Source organism: Antechinus flavipes, chromosome 6 (genome assembly GCF_016432865.1).
Source record: "Antechinus flavipes isolate AdamAnt ecotype Samford, QLD, Australia chromosome 6, AdamAnt_v2, whole genome shotgun sequence".
NCBI classification, from domain to species: domain Eukaryota; kingdom Metazoa; phylum Chordata; class Mammalia; order Dasyuromorphia; family Dasyuridae; genus Antechinus; species Antechinus flavipes.
The window spans coordinates 39,222,430-39,240,117 of record NC_067403.1 but is presented as its reverse complement, the minus strand read 5'-3'; the positions used below and the strand labels follow the sequence as shown (position 1 = coordinate 39,240,117).

Below are 17,688 nucleotides of genomic sequence, written 5' to 3'. Positions count from 1 at the left end.
AGACGGTATGAAGGTATGAAAAGGATAATCTCCATTGGTATGAGAAGGAACCAAACTGATAACAAAGATGCTTGATACCTCAAGATTAAAATGAGGTTATAAAACCCCAAATAGACAAAGATTTGGCAACCAAAACCAAAGCTTTCACACACAGGCTTTCAAAAACAAAGTCCAGTGGCTTTTAGATTTCTTGACTAGAATTGTACGTGCAGATTCCCCGCAAAGAACTCCAATCACATAAATTCCTCCTATCCCAGAATGACTTAAGGAGTCAAAGACATTAAGAGGTTAAGTTACTAGCCCAGGGCAGAACTGAATCAATGACCAACAGTCCTCCATCCATTATCCCATTTACCTTACAGAAGGTTATGATATACATCAAAATGTCAGACTGAAATAGATACTATTTAAAGGATAAAGAAGTTAACTTCAACTTCTTTCTCGATGTCTGAATTTCCATTTTATATAACAATACATGAAAGTTTTGTTTTTTTTTTTTAATTTCTACACACAGTAATCTTAAGAAAGGGGGAAATAATTTAGAAGAACACCTCCAAGGTCACCCGGTAATAAGCAGCAGCAGCAAAAGATGAACTCCCAGGTGCTGGGTTCTCACCACCAGTCCACCCTATTTTTCTATTGGTCATATATTTACAGAACACATATTCTATTCTTCACCTGTTACAAAGACAAATCCCTTAAGAAAAAAATGACAAAGAACCACGCGTTTTACTTACTCTTTACATAAACATTAAATGTTACAGAAGCGCTGACATCCTCATTAGACACTGAAAAAGTGTAAGGACCTCCTTCAGTTCCCTTTAATCTGTTAAGGTGAAGCTCACTTATATACCTACAAAAATAAAATAAAAATAAATGGTCACAGACCTGGGGAATCATGCATTTTTCATTATCTCCGATTGGAAACATGCCATTTTAGTCACCTGGAGAAAATACTCAAAGAATGTTTAGAGAGGCTTCTCACAGCTTGGGATGATGAATTCTATCATATGGGATTTTATACTTCTGATCTTGAAATCAGACAAAATCCTGGGAAAGTCAATTTTGTACTTCAGAGGGTATATCAAATTTTTATGGGTATGGTTAGAATAAACTTTAAAATCAAAAGTGTAGTGGAACGAGGCACAAAAATAGAAAATGATTTCCTAAATTTTAAGTGATTTTATATACATACATATGTATATAAAATCCACATAAAATATATATGCATATCCACATACATACACACATATGATAAATAAAATCATATATATGGATATATAAAATTCATAATTTATGCCTTGCTCATATATCTTTGCATAAATGAATGGGAAAGTTTTATCATGTTGTAAATACAGACAACATCCTTAAAGAAACAAAGATCAAAGAATATTCCAAGATTTGTCTCAAATATTTCAAGTCCCAAGTATCAGATCTGCCATCTTTGCTTTACCTGATAGTACTCAGACTTCCCGGCTTGGTATAATCATCCCATTTGTCACTCACTGTTCCATTCATATATATCCACTGAAGCTGTTCAGGTTTGGGAAATGCTTCATATTCGACCACTAAGTCTATGTTTTCTCCATCATTTATAAAAATTGTGGTATTCGTCTTGGGGAAAATGTTAATGAATCCTTTTTCTAATAATAACAGAGAAAAAAGCAAAGGGGAAAAGTTAACAATGGCATTTCCCAAAGCCTTCACTTATCAGACAGAATTTTTACTCTAAATGGATTAAATACAATATTAAAAGATTAAATATAGAATAAATTCATTTGTAGTATGGAAATGAAGTCAAAGCACTTCATCCATTCATCGAATAATTATTAAAATTCTATTTTGGACAAAATACTGTATAAGTTGCTCAGTATATAGAGGGGGTGATATCCCATTAAAGAAATGTAAGGAAAAAAGAAACCCATAATTATACATACAAAATTTATGAGGAGCTTTCTTAATGCCATATAACCAAGAAAATCATGTTACCTTTGGCCCGTCAAGATCAACAATTAGGTGAGTTACCTGAGATTTACTTGGATAAGAACCAAAATGACAATAGAGAATACCAAGTATAATTATGTTAAGTCAGTAAAGATATCTATCATCACCAATGTCTGGAAAAAATATACTAAAAGGGAAAAGCAGGGGGGGGGGGGTTTGAGAAGGGGACATTGAAAAAATTTAATTATCCTGTTAATATAGACATTTTGGAAAACAAAACTGTAAATAACTAAGTTTGCAGTTCCATATTCAAGAATTTTTTTTAATTTCCAAATATACTGAGCTGAGAGGTATCAAATATATAGCAAAAGGGGGAGGGAGGATATTTTACTGTATTTGAAATTTGCTGTTATACACAACATTCAGTGTTAATGTACAAAAATCAATTTACAAATCTAATCCAGAGAACCTTAAATTTCTACTTCCTATTATTTAAATACTGTTAATTTATGATGTGAAGTTCAATAAATATGTACTTCTAAGGTTTGTCTTAAGATTTATTTGCTTAAAAATACTCATCAGTTTTCACTTTATCGCATTAAAGAAATAAAAGTTGTTGGTGAATTTTTTAATTCCCCTCCCTTTTCCTTTTTAAAAAAATGTTTATACTATGAATAGCTCTTTTATATATTGATAAATAAAGGTAATGAAAGAGCAAATATTATCAATAAATAGCAAAATTTCATAGGAAATAGTTTTTTTCCTAATATAGCCAACTCCTTCACCCATATCAATTTTGTAGAAATTAAAGAACTAAAACACAAAACAAAACAACAACCAAAAAAACTCTGTCCATGTACTATTTAGACCTTTTATAAATTGACTTAAGGAACAGTCGGCTCCTAATAAATCATCTAGATGCTTCCCTTTACTTCCCAGTTTTCATTATAAACTACTGTGGAAGCTACAAAGGAGTTGAAAACATTCTAGTCAACTACTGGACAATGACTTCCTAAATTAATTTAGGTTAATTTCTAACGTAACAATACTCTCTTGAATATGGCTAATTCCTCATGTTCTCAAGCTCATAACTCAAAGTGCTACTTGGCAAAATGTCCAGAAATGTTTGCCAAAAAATATTTGCATTTAAAAGATTTTTCTCAGGTTCTCTCTCTGTGTTACAGCCTTATCTTAAATCCCCTGTGGTTTTTTCCCCTGCTATCTTTTTTTCACATGCTCAGTGTAATTTTTTTGTCCAGTAGCTACATCACATCTCTTGCCCAGGAAATGAAAATATTAACAGAAATACATGATTCCTTATGGTCCACCGTTATAAAGATGCATACCCTAGGATCTCTGTATTGAGAATTAGATGATATCATTTTTATACCCAGCTAATTAAGTGATCGACGACTTTCCTCCTTTTCCAACCCAGAGCTCCCTTTGCCCCAACCACACCCCACCAAAACCACCCACCAAACATACAAACCCAGATCAGGTTTCAGAGCGGCTCTTCCAGTTATACATCATTGTATTCTTGGAAATAGATGAATGGATTAGGGGAAAAAAATCCGATTACATACCAAGATGCGCTTATAACAGTTTTACTAATTGCTTTCTGAGGCTGATATCATACCAACATGCTCCCTAATCAACTTAGCTAATTAGCACTTATGGAGTTTAATATTTAAAAAGCATGGCCTTCTATTCAAATTAATAAAAGGGCTTGCAATCGCATTTGGGGCCAAAAGAGTCTCCCGTCTCTCTATCCTGGCACCATAATTGTTAGCAAAGTATCTCTTCCATGTTCAATCGGATGAAGTATTTTCCATTATGACATTGGAAGAGATGCCAAACTATAAAACAGCAATTGAACTAGAAAAGTGCACAAATCTCCAATGCTGTTAGAGAAAACATTTGTGGAATAAACTTAAAAATGAAAACCAAAGGAAACCCAAGACCACATCCAATGGGGGACTACTATTCTCCACAAAGCAGTGATGGAGGGAGGGATGCTGAAACAAGGTGCCTATTACACATTTCATTGCTATAGAAAATGTCACAGAAAAGGAAATCCCTTCTATGCATGTTGGTTGTTACTTTCTCTACAATTAAAGAATTGCTAGAACCTTAAAGGGCTGATTAAGCTCAAGATCTCATAGCCTTTTTTCCACGATAAGAGTTGGAACATGAATTTTCTTGATAGTGAAAATGACAGAAAAGTTTTGGCTTTTGGAGGGATTGTTGCTATTTTAAACTACTTTATGCCTTTCTCATTGAGGTGAATTATGTGAAACATCATTCACCTAACACTAAAATATCAGTTACCTGCAAATATTCATGCAGAAGGACTAGCTGGTCTTAACACCTCACCTACATATAAAAAGTATAAAGATGATTTCAGCTAAAGCTTGTAGGGAAGATGGAGGAAAGTAGTAGTAATACCAGTGACTAACAATTTTAAATTGAATTGTGCTTCTTATTTTCTCCTCACTGGTCCCCTCTACACTCTTTAAGAGCAGTGACTGATTTTCCAATGGCTTTTCCACCAAAGAAAAGAAATGCAATGTATCAGTCTAGAAGCTGAAAGTGATCCAATAATATGATCTCTAACTTGATGGAGAAAAGGGTTGGTGGGAGGATGTTTGCGCAAAGGATCCGGTATCATACGAGCTAAAAGCAGATCTCTGCTAATTAGAAGAGAACATTAAAGAGAATCCAAGTGCCTTGTTTCATGGAGGAGGAAACAGATCCAGAGATTAATTACTACCCAAATCACATTGCTAGTGATGAGATGAGAACTAAATTTTCTGATTATGCAAGTCTATTCTCTTTCCACTACAGACCACAGAGTAAATGGGAGCTAAGTGAGTTCATGATGAAGTAAGATAGGAGACCAATTTCACCATGTAACTTATTTCCCCAAATCCTAAGAAGTCTTTAAATGTATTTCTTTATGTTTCTAACTCATCCTGGGCAGGTAGGTGACTCATTGGATAAAGCTCTGGGCCTGGAGTCAGGAGTCTCAAATACTTACTAGCTATATGTGTGATCCTGGGCAAGTCACTTAAAACTAGTTTGCCTCAGTTTCCCCATCTGTAAAATGAGCCAGAGAAGAGAAATGGCAAAACCATTCCAGTATCCTTGCCACAGAAACCCCAAATGGGATCAGACAACTGAAAAGAATGAACACATCCTATGTTCTACCACTGCTTAAGTAGACCACACATCCAAATTGAAGATGACAAGTGCCTTGAAAACCTATATGGCATTTCCAAGTTTAAGAAATCAGGGCATTTACCCAAATTAAATATGATTCATTAAATCATTAGCGACAACTTATATTCTGTATAGAAGATAATGGTAATTTAAAATCCAGCCACTGTCCTAGAGATTGATGTTAAAAGGTAAGAGAGAAAAATCTAAAAATACTAGACAATATTGAGAGGCAGCGTGGTTTAGCTAACGGAGAGCTAGATATGTCAGGAAGTCCTTCCTCTGAAAAATACTAGCAGTGCAAATGTGGTTAAATCACTTAACCTTTCCGTGTCCTAGGGAAAGCAAGTTAGAAATGGGCTATCCATCTGCATTCGTTGTGAACTCACAGGTCCAATTTCCCCCTGACTCTAGCCCTCCCCCTTCAGACATCCCCAAAACTATCCTCCACCACTTTGAGACCCTTAGTTTCAATTATTCTTCTACCCTCTTCAAACTTAGGAGGTCTCCTAGAAACATTAATCTATCACAGTGATGTCAGACAAATAGAAACCATATTAAATTATGAAGGTCCCTGTGAGCTACACATTGATTTAGAAAACCATATGTCAACATTATCTATGTTCAACTGTATATTCATTTTGTTAAATATATTTCAATTATATTTTCCCAATTAATTCTGGTCTTCAAAGTATCAGTCTTCTTGAGAGTTCTGGAGGCAAGCTACAGCTACCATGTTAATATATTTAATAAAAAGTGCTGATGGTCATAAGGGTGGGGAAAACAGAAAAGATTAATGATCAAGATTTATTACATTAGGTTTTTCCAGTAGAGAAATTCTCTTCCTTTTTTCTCAAAGCAGAGTTACAGAAGGACAACAAGATTTTTCTAAATTGCAAGCTTAAGTTTACGTTGGCAAACTGGGTTGAGACTTGTATGAGGAAAAAAAAATTAATAAAGAAAGAAAAAACCACAGGTCTCACCTGAAACAATCTTATTTATGTCTTCACACACCCTCTTAAAAAATTTTAAAAGGAATAATTTGGTCTCTGTTACAAAAATATGGCAGGCCCATGATGTCTATTACAAAGAAAAAGCTCAACATTTCATTACAGTGAAGAAAAAAGAATACCCATCACCCAATTTCATTTCCAACCAAGACAATAATTTATATATTCCCACACAAGATATTTACCTACTACTTTTAAGGTTGCTGTGACATTTGCAGGTGCATAAGTATTATTGGCAAAACACATGAAGATTCCAGAATCATTAACTCTTACTGAACCGATTCTCAATATGTGCTGACGTTCGTAAGCGTAATCACCAAAATGCCGGCTTTGAGTACTGGTGCTGATCTGTGGGTTACAGGAGAGACGAAAGGGGGGGAAAAAATCAAAGATTAACATCTAAAAGAGATGCAAAATCTTTCTCAGATAAATTAAAAATAGCAGCAATTAACTTCATCATATTAATATTCATGTCCTACGTTGCTTAAGAAGGAATAATAAGGCATCATGACAAATCTGTCACTGGAACCTCTCTTCATATTACAATACCATATTGAAAGTATGTCATTATAGGGAAAAGAAAAGAAAATGCGCGTGAATACATTTCTTACAAATAAATATGGAATCCAAAACTCCAAATGCCACAAAGATCCAATTTATAGCCTTCACGAGAGGGAATCAGTCCTCCACAGAATATGAAATAGATCTATGGCCATCTTCTGCAATGGAATGGAGACTCCATGCGGGCAATTTACCTTTGCATCCTAAAGCACCTGATCGGCACAGCGTCTGATGCACACCTTGACAAATGCTAGTCGACTGCTTGATTGATAGGTTAATGCTAATAAAGCCTCTAAATTACATGGGTTAAGAAGGAGAATGACATATTCAAATAAAGTTAAGAGAAAGCTACAAAGGCATTCGGCTGGGTTTTCAATACCTCCCATTAAGTGATGTCTGCTCTGCTTTGAAATAACTGATAGCTCGAGGTCTTATTCAGCAGAAAATTACCCAAAGTTGGAGAATTCCCATGATACAAGTGAAAATATGTTGGACCTCCTAGTCTGGAGAGCTAGATTTGACTCCTACATCAGAGGAGTGGCCATAGGTCCACCCCTCTCTTTCTGAATCTCAATAAAATGGTAGCAATATTTTCTTTGTTATTAAAGCTTTTTGTTTACAAAACATACGCATGGATAATTTTTCAACATTAACCCTTGCAAAACCTTATATTCCAATTTTCCCTTCCCTTTCCCCAACTCCTCCCCTTAGATGGCAAGTAATCCAGTATGCTAATCCAACATATGCAGGCAATAATTATGCAATAATCTTGGGTAGCAATATTTTCTACTCCATTGTTTATTTGTGACTGTTCTAAGAAAAATTTGAGGAACTACAGAAGTGTGGATTTTTAAAAATGTTACTTAACATGACATTACTACAATAGCTGCTTTCGAGAATAAGTATGGACTTTATTATTATTATTTTAAGATACACCAACCAGACAAGGTAAGACAATATCCCAAATTATCTGAAAATTGGCTAAGGAGGATTAGCAGTGAAATTACCTCAGAGGTGCCTAACGGGCAGGCATTGGGAGGATTCTTCATTTAAAAAAGAGGGAAAGGGGAGCAGCTAAGAGGCACAGTGGATAGAGCAACAGCCCTGAAGTCGGGAGGTCCTGAGTTCAAATCTGGCCTCAGATACTTAAACTTCCTGGCTGTGTGATCCTGGGCAAATCACTTAACCCAATTGCCTCAGCAAATATAAATAAATAAAATGAATAAATAGAAAAATAAATAAAAGGGGAAAAAATTAACACTAGCTACAATCCTTTTTCTAGTAGAAGAAATTAAACTACTAAAATGTAATTTATGATTTGCATCAAGAATAAGATTAGTACAGTTACAAATAAAGGAGCTAAGAATAGTTAATATATATTTTCCCAAATGAAGAGACATTTGTTTGGCCACTAACTACTGAGTAACCACAGACAAGTCCCTTCCCTAAATGGGCCTCCTGTTCCTTATCTGTAAAATGAGCAAGTCGGGTTAGGGGACCTTAAAGGTATCCCTTTCTAGCTCCATGATTCTGTGAAATCAGCCTTTGCCATATCATGGGGTAGAGTTTAGAATCACCGGCAGTAATCGACTACTGAGAATTCAGGCCTTAAAAACAAGGTTTGCAAGCGGAGATAGTAAGGTCAAGTGACATTTTCACATTAGCCTTTATCCAGTTCAGCGCTTGACAGACATTTCCTGTGGCTAAGTTAATGTCACCGAGCAGAGAACAGAACAACTCTGGAGCTGCCTTCTGCTATCTACTTCTATTTCCTACAACAAGCAGCCCCAACCATTTCCATGATCGGTAAATTAAGTCATTCAGGGATATTCAAGAAGTCGTTGCTAGAAATAAATAATTCCTCTCTGTAGAGGATCTAAAAATTACTACAGACCCAAACGTCATCGGGAAGGGCCCAGTCTGAAGTAATTTTAAAAGGACAAATGAGAATAAACAATGTGATTTTCCAGGGTGACAACTCATCGGGATTTAATGAGTTTTAAATGACGTCCAAGACTTCTTTGGTTAAAAAAGAACATTCCGTGTTAAATCTAATCAGATCAATTTGATTCCAAATTGTTTATACAATCAAAAAGCATATATTAAAACAACAACAACAACCTGCAAAGTCTACTGACTTTCCTATAAAGAAAAATATAAAAAAATAAGAGGACTAAGATTATTCCTGAATGTGGTCACTCTCACTTAAGGAGCCACAATTAAGCAAAATGAAGCCAATAAATGATTTATAGGTGACCCTGGCACAAAGCCAGAAGCCCCATCTGCAAGTCACATACTGTCTGCATATGATTCAGTTTTTCTTTAACCCTTGCTGCTACAGATCAGGATTTCCCCAAAGAGCTCCCACTGCTAAGTGCTTATCAACCAGCACCAGTGGATTAATTGGGAATGGCATGCAGGGCTCTGGGGAAACAGCATTCAGAACAAATTTGCCAGAGGCAATTTGATTTGACCGTCTCAAAATGGCTAATTTTCTCTATACACAAAAGGCTAAAATACACATATAATTTCAATTTTTCCCCAGTTGAAGCAAGGGATTATAGAAAGCCAATTAATATGGGATTGTATTCTGTAAGATTAGTAGAAAATCCATATATATGTTTTTGCTTGATTAAATTATATGATATGGAAACTAAACTTGCTTCCCCTGCTAATTCAAACCAATGCCACAGGCCATGGTTCACACCATCATCTTAGTCAATAGCAGGCTTCATTTAGCAAGGTATCATTACAAGTCTACATGAATACCATTATAATGACTTTGTATTGTGTTAATCACCATGGTTACCTGTCTGGTAAAGAGTTCTTAAAACAAGCATAAAACATCCTATGGCACATAGTGCACGGGGAGGGGGAGGGGGACATAAAAAGATCTCTTTCCCTTGCTCTCCTTCTCTCTCTTTCTCTACTTTTCCCCTACTCACACTTTATTTTTTTTTTTAAGAATGTTTACTTACTTGGGCCATGAACAGTATAAATTTTGACAGTTGTGACATTATCCTCAAAATTATTAAGAAAATTCTTATAGAAAGAGTTTAAAGAAAGTGTTTATTAAAGACAAAGGAGATATTAATGAATTTTAATGAAAGGGGAAAAAATGAGCTGGTGTTAATAATGTGTCTCCTAAAAAGAAGCCTACCTAGGTAACCTGAAGTATAGAAAGATTCCTAGAAAGATAATCAACCATTTTATTACCAGAAATTAAGTCAACTAAAAGGTTAGTTAATAGTGTTCGGGTACCCAGTTAAACAGCAGGAAAACCTCCAGCAAAATTGCTAAGGAATATCTGGCAATTAAATGTCAGTTGGTTCTTAATGGATGGACCATTCCTTACATAGGGGAACTGCAGGACAATTCTTTAACTATGAAAGAAGAAATTCGGTATATCTCTTCCTATCACTTTAATAATAAAAATACAAATGAGATGAATAAGCAAATCTGCATAGTGATGAGCATAACATCAAAATAATGAGTCATTTGTACTTTAATCATTTCCCCCAAAAATCTCACATCAAGTTCATCACACGAGATACTCCTGACATTCAGCTTCACTCTCAAAAGTTGCTTTAAAAAATTAAAATACAATAAAAAATAAAAACTGGAGGATGTCATCTTTGTAGTTTTATAAATTTGTACAGTTCTCTTCTTTGGAAGGTAATGGGGGAAGGAGGAATGCTGAGACTAACAAAATAGCTTCATAGTTCTGTTCTACTCATTTTGCCTAATCAGCTGAAAACTTGTAGGCAGACAGTAACATCCCTAGAATCTCTCATTTTAGAATTTCTTTTAGAGAAAAGAAAATAAACATGAAGAAACTCACATTTTGGGGGATGAAAGCCTGGTATATATTTTTTAATTCTCTTTAAAAAAGAAACCAAGACAGTGCAGAAGCCAAATACCATCATGAACATACCCTGTTATTCTCCGTTATCCACATGGACACCACGGTGCTAGCCACATCTTTAATGGTGCACACGATCTCAAAGCTCTCTCCCTCCCTGAGAAGGTGGTTCGTTTTGGACAAGCTGACTTCTGGCGGACTCTGAGGGGCTGTAAGAAAAGGGCGGATGTTTTGATCAACAATTTCCTGGAAAGGATTGATTCCTCTGATAAAATTTCACCATTTAAATACCCTACATTTATCAAATCATGGGACAACCCATGTCCAAATTTTAATTTTTATCACCACTTAGGAAAACATAAGCCAAATCATGTTAGGGCTTTATCGCCTGTTCGCTCAATTCTTTTTCTTAAGATTTCAATAGTCAAAATATTATGTCAAATAATGTTATTAATATTGGTCTGGAAAGTTTAGGAATATATCTGGAAACAGTCTTTTAAAAAAATATATTGAGAAGCTAACTCAAATTTGGAAAAGACCTAATCTTTAGTCCCAGATAACTGTTAGGGTACTCCAAGTTCATGGACTAGTATGATTAAGCTCTTTTAATCAAATAAAAGATATCCTTCCCGCCCCCATATGTGTTTTCTTAGACAATGCTTTGCTTCCTTGTGATTTTAAATTATTTGAGAATATTACACCTTCCAGCATGATCCTGCATCTCCAAGAAGGAGGATACCATTCGGTGCTTCTTGGTTTAACTTTTTATCCAATAAAAAAGTGCTTTTCAGGACTGGATTTCAGGAGTGTTGAAAGGCATCTCTAGAGTTTTGCTATTTAGTTTTTTTTGGTAGGAAAGACAATTTGTTTATTTCACTCATTTATTACCTCTTCCCAAGGATCATTTGAATGGATGTCACCAAAGGAGTTCATATCTTTCAAGTCAACCTACTTTATAAAGTCTGATTCAAAATTAAAAAAAAAAAATCTTTTATAAGCTTGGACATATTTAAGCACTAGACAAATTGTTTAAATAAATAAAATGTTAAATAAATCCTGACCCAAATGCTCCATTAAATTTCAAAATACTCCCCTATTGCTGATTAAACAGATTTTAATAGCGTGATGAGTAATATAAACTTCCACTAAAGTGGAGTTGAGTAAACTCTTGAACTTTTTTCCAGCTTAAAAAACTGATTCCATGACCATCCTCTTAATCCAGATTAAAGTGAACTTCCCACCTCTTTTACCTAGGGCCAGTTTTATAACCAGTGATATTCTACAAGGCTAAAACTCCAGCCCCAGAGACATCCTCCAGCTCCCATGTTTGAGGGCTCCATTTACCTGGTCTCACTTTCAAGGTCAATCTTTCAGATAGCTTCAACTCCCCACCTAGGTAGGCAGAGCACTGGACGCAGATCTTATTGTGACTTCTCTTCACATTTTTAATCACGATGCCTTTCTGGATGTCAGGAATAAGGATCATGTCTTTGGGAGGCGGCTTTCCGTCACATAATCTCAAGGTAAAATTGGACACCTCCGGGTCTGTTACAGTGCAATTGACTACAGCATCATTGCCTTCTTTTCCATAGAGAAGAGGATCCAAAAGGAAGGGAATTTGGGGATCTATAAAAAATCAAGAAACAAGGAAAAAAATAATCAGAGAATTACAAGTTTGGATTTTAATATTCCCTATGTAAGGGGCCCTGAGTTCAAACCTCTAGGTTTATAGATGAGCAAACTAAATTTAATGGTGGCCCAAAAAATTGCAAGGGTCAAAATTGTTAGAAACAAAATTTGAACACAGGTGTTAATGCCCAAAAGTCCTATTCATCCTGATTCTCACTTTTCAGGCAGCAGAAAATGTATTAACTCAGTTTACATTCTGCCCTAATCCCAAAATCAAAGAATTAGGAAAATGAACATATCTATTTGACATATTCCAATGTATCACCATCCATATTATATTTCTCTATTCTTTTTCCCTGTAGGGCAGCTTCTTTTCCTCTGATTTTCTTGACAATGGACCTTTCTCCTATTTGCAGGAAAGAAGGAAATGTATAATCTCATGAGAAAGGAGGAAAAGACTGTCAAAATTCTCCCTTTCTTGACCATATCATCCTCCAGTTCTTTGATCTCCCAGAGTTTCCCGTTGTGGGGAGGAAGGGGGAGCAGATGCATCTAGGATGGAGTTAATGCTAGAGTTTTACTTTGTTTACTTTGTCTCTAAATACTAGAATATTTCAAGAGTAAATACTGAAATTCTGCATTTCCAAAACAAAGTATCAACCCTGAGCCACAATTTCTTTGTTCAGAAGAACCAGGACTCTTGGATATGTTTAAAAAAAAAAAAAACCCTCATTCTTTTTCCAATTGTTGCTGAGTAGCTTTTAGTCATATCTGATTCTTCATGAGCCCATTTTGAGGTTTTTCTTGGCAAAGATATAGAGACTGATTTGCCATTTCCTTTTCCATCTCCTTTCACAGATGAAGAAACTGAGGCAAAATGGGTGATGTGACTTATTAGTAAATGTCTGAGTCTGGATACGAACTCATGAAGAGGAAAGTCTCTATGATTCCAAGCCCATTACACTATTCACTGTGCAATTCAGCTGCCCATAGTCTTCCCTTTACATATGACCTTAAAAAGCAAAACAAAACACCTTTATCACGTCAGCTATGTATAGGAAATGGATTTATTCTATATACCAAGACACATCATTGTACCCAACCATGAGGCTGAATGTATTAATTAAATATTTAAATATCAGCTAATTTTGTATGGCTTTGCATCTGTTTTACATTAACCAACTTAAGTTGCACATAAAATTATCCATGGATGGATAGATGAAAGAGATAAAAATAACAAATCTGAAACAAGCCAGCAAATAGTTCCCAAAAGCGAGAAACCCTTTGTCTTTTTTTTCTATCAGAATATCCTTTATTAAAACATTCATGCATAATTTCAGGATTCTTTAGTCTTTCAAAGTCTGATCTGATAGGAGAGAGAGATTAAATCACTCAAGCCCAAATACAATGATTTATATAATTCCCTGATAAAAGCCCTGGCACAAATTAGGAAAGAAGCTTATCTGATGGAGAACACTTAGAAAATGTCTTCTCAAATGAGATGCTTCTAGACTGTAAGATCCTCAAGGACACAGACTGCCCTTAATTTCCTGGACATCCCATCTTGTGTCATATGACAAATCTGACAAACATTTCTGAAGAAGAGCTAAATGTCATAGAAAATTGAAATTATTCCAGATAGTGGCGAGTTTAATAGGATTTTTTCCCCTTAACTGGAGGATGTGTTTTCTGAAACTGTCTAGACTGGGATAGGAAAACCTTTCAGGAAGTTAGTTTCAAGGATTTCTTAGTAACTACATTTGTTTATTCACATTAAACACTCTTAGTTAGATGTGAAAGCATGTTTTTGTGCTTTTCCCCCAATTCAAGTACTTTAATTTTCTGATTTGCCAAACTTTGCAAACACAAAAAGCTTCAGAAGAGGAGGTCACACTGAAAACTTTGGGAAAGAAACTACTTGTTTAATAGTATTCTTCTGACCTTCTAGCGAAATATGCTTTCTATTCAATTACTCTAACATCAGATTTTAATTATGTTTTAGAAGAGAACATAAGTCTACTATAGTAATGAGCTTAAAAAACAATTATTCCAAGTGTCAGGTATAGAAATAAATGTAAGTGCTAGATGAGACCAAAAAAAAAGCTCCATTTGATTTTACAAGTGGCAAAGGTAAGCTAGGTAACATGGGCTACAAGTGAGTCTCATCCATCTAATCACAAACCGGGTCCTTCTGTCAATGGAACATCCTAGCAAATGTAGGGTGTATAGCTCTTCCTTTTAACCTTTACAAAGTCCCTTTGTACTTGTTTCTAAATCTACAAAACAGAGTCTACATATTCTGGGACAACTCATGAAATCTTTTGAGCACTTCATGAAATGTGAAATACACATTAACTATTTCCCGGTAAGGGGCGGGGGGGAGGCGGTCCAAGATTCCTAAACAAATCAAATATTTATTCAACACTTAGACTGCCCAAGGAAAAGTGTTTTATTTTACTATGGACTAAAAAACACTCCCCTGCCTGTTCTGCTGACCAGTAAGCACCTCCTTTCTTAAACACAAATATCTGTATGGGTTTATGGGTAAATTAGAGCTGAGTTGGATTTTGCTCAATAGTTAAAATAGTTTTCTGGCAAAAGGATCTAAGTCTTTTTAAGTCTAGATTTGAGGGTCTAGGCTGACATCACAGAATATGTCAGAGTATTTTTACCTTGATCATTAGATGAAAAAACTCACTGATGTTATTTGAGTATGTGAAAACTGCCACTTCTCAGAAAAAGTCTCCAGTCAGTTTCTGAAAGGTACATTTGTTTAAGCTTTTAAGGAACTATGGTAGTCTTTAAAAAGGGGGGGGGTGTGATTTTCTAAGTGGAAAGATGAATATTTAAAGGGAAATGTTATTTCTGAAAGGAATTTAATTTACAATCCAAGAAATATGTTTAACATGATGGGAAAATCTGATTAAACAGACAAGATCATCATCATCGTCAACAACAGTGGACATTCACATACTATTTTCAGGGCTGCAAAGCGCTTTCTACACTAATAAAGGAGGTCTTTATTAATACTTCTAGATTGGGCTCTGGCCATGAGGAAGAAAGTTTGCAAAACAGATGAGTCGTGGGCTATGTTCCTTCTCAAAGCCAATGACCATTTCCTTCAGGGTTAAAGATTTCTGTACTCTCTCAGACCCAGACCCATAGATCCAGAACAGGAAAGCCAACATATTTACCTTTAACGAATACATAAATGGAACTGCTCAAGCCTTTCTCATTAGTACAGGTATATCTGCCCGTATCTTGGGCCTTCGCATTGGTCGTGACCCACGTTGTCGCATTTTTGCTCGATTCAAGATGGATGACATTCTCAAAAGTCCAGTTTACCGAGAGAGGATCAATACAGGACAACTTAATCTCACTTCCAGAATTCACCGTTAACTGGGATCCAGGTGGAAAGATGGATGGTGGAGAATAACTAGCTGAACTACTAGTAGGTTGAAGATAACCTGCAAAGAGAAAAAAAAATTTGTAAGTCATGATCAAGAAAAAATATGGAACACAAGGTTTTGCAAGAGTTAATGTTGAAAATTACCTTTGCGTATATTTTGGAAAATAAAAGGCTATTATTAGAAAAAGAAAATTTTTTGAAAATCATGGTCAAATGGGGAATTTTTGACACTTCTGATTCCCATATCTTATATCAAAATACAAAAAGGAAAATTATTCTATGGGTTTATCATTAAACAGTTGGCTTTGTCTAAAGTTCTAATAAAGTACATTCAAAAAATAACTTTCTTTTGCAAAAATAATGGAATGATGAGGGTATATTTCAGATAATATACAGGCCTGAGCTTGGTCAGTGCTAAGGGCTTTCTCCAGGTTAAACACAGCTGCAGGTGACTTTGGACCCATGCCATCACTGAGTATCTGACACGTTGAGTCTAGACTAGGTGGTGAGGGGGCGAGCCTGATTTTGCCAAAATACTCAGCATTTTGGGGTTTTTCCATAATTTCTCTTAATTCAAATTACTTCAGCAGGTAGGTACCTGGATGTTGTTATCATTACTATTAATGATGATGAGCAGGGCCATCATTAACCAGAGATGGAAAAAATAAATAAATCTCTTCAATAGGGTGATAGGCTACAGATTACATTTACAAAAGGAGAAGATATTTCCATGTTTGTAGGTAGAAAAGAATGAACTGAGATGCTCCAAGTCATTATTAATCAGAGAAATGGAACTTAAGACAACGCTGAGATACCACTACACACCTGTCAGATTGGCTAGAATGACAGGGAAAGACAAGGACAAATGTTGGAGGGGATGTGGGAAAACTGGGACACTGATACATTGTTGGTGGAGATGTGAACTGACCCAAGTATTCTGGAGTCTAATCTTTTGTCTCTATATGTTATTGGAACTATGTTCAAAAAGCTAAAAAAGTGCACACTCTTTGATTTAGCAGTGCTACTACTGGGCTTATACCCCACAGAGATACTAAAGAAGGGAAAGGGACCTGTATGTGCCAAAATGTTTGTGGCAGCCCTGTTTGTAGTGGCTAGAAGCTGGAAAATGAATGGATGCCCATCCATTGGAGAATGGCTGGGTAAATTGTGGTACATGAATGTTATGGAATATTATTGTTTGGTAAGAAATGACCAGTGGGATAATTTCAGAAAGGCCTGAAGAGACTTACATGAGCTGATGCTGAGTGAAACGAGCAGGGCCAGGAGATCATTATATACTTCAACAACAATACTATATGATGATCAATTCTGACGGACCTGGCCATCCTCAGCAATGAGATGAACCAAATCAGTTCCAATGGAGCAATAATGAACTGAACCAGCTACACCCAGCCAAAGAACTCTGGGGGATGACTATGAACCACTACACAGAATTCCTAATTCCTCTATTTTTGTCCACCTACATTTTTTTATTTCCTTCACAGGCTAATAGTACACTATTTCAAAGTCTGATTCTTTTTGTACAGCAAAATAACTGTTTGGACAGGTATACTTATATTGTATTTAATTTATACTTTAATATATTTAACATGTATTGGTTAACCTGTCATCTGGGGGAGGGGATGGGGGAAGGAGGGGAAAAATTGGAACAAAAGGTTTGGCAATTGTCAATGCTGTAAAATTACCCATGCATATAACTTGTAAATAAAAAGCTATAATAATAATAAAAAAAAAAAAAAGAATGAACTAGTAGCAAGAAGGAACATCATCGTGTTAACATGAAGTAACTGATCAGACCCAAACATGGTGGGTACAAGGGGAAGAGTCAACAATATATCCCAGCTGCATCCATCCAGGCAACTTTCCAATTGAACATCAAACCATAATGCTAATGTTTGAGGCAAAATGCAAATAAAAATATTCCCAGGAAGGACATATCCAAATATGGAATACAATCATTTCAGTAAACAAAAATAAAGACAAAGACAAATAGATTAAAAATAAAGACAAATAAAGCCAGATAAATAGATAAGGAC

General features: G+C 35.5%; 1 protein-coding gene across 2 annotated transcripts in view; it reads right to left on the bottom strand.

Annotated features, from left to right (window-relative positions):
* KIT (KIT proto-oncogene, receptor tyrosine kinase) overlaps positions 1 to 17,688 on the bottom strand; it is an 83,328-nt gene that overhangs the window by 30,637 nt on the left and 35,003 nt on the right. For both annotated transcript variants that reach the window (XM_051964306.1, XM_051964307.1), the window contains exons 2-7: positions 15,417 to 15,689; positions 11,938 to 12,219; positions 10,666 to 10,802; positions 6,356 to 6,518; positions 1,454 to 1,643; positions 738 to 853 (exon numbers count right to left, since the gene is read on the bottom strand). In XM_051964306.1, the coding sequence (XP_051820266.1) occupies positions 738 to 853; positions 1,454 to 1,643; positions 6,356 to 6,518; positions 10,666 to 10,802; positions 11,938 to 12,219; positions 15,417 to 15,689 (1,161 nt within the window). The remainder of the gene's footprint in view (positions 1 to 737; positions 854 to 1,453; positions 1,644 to 6,355; positions 6,519 to 10,665; positions 10,803 to 11,937; positions 12,220 to 15,416; positions 15,690 to 17,688) is intronic.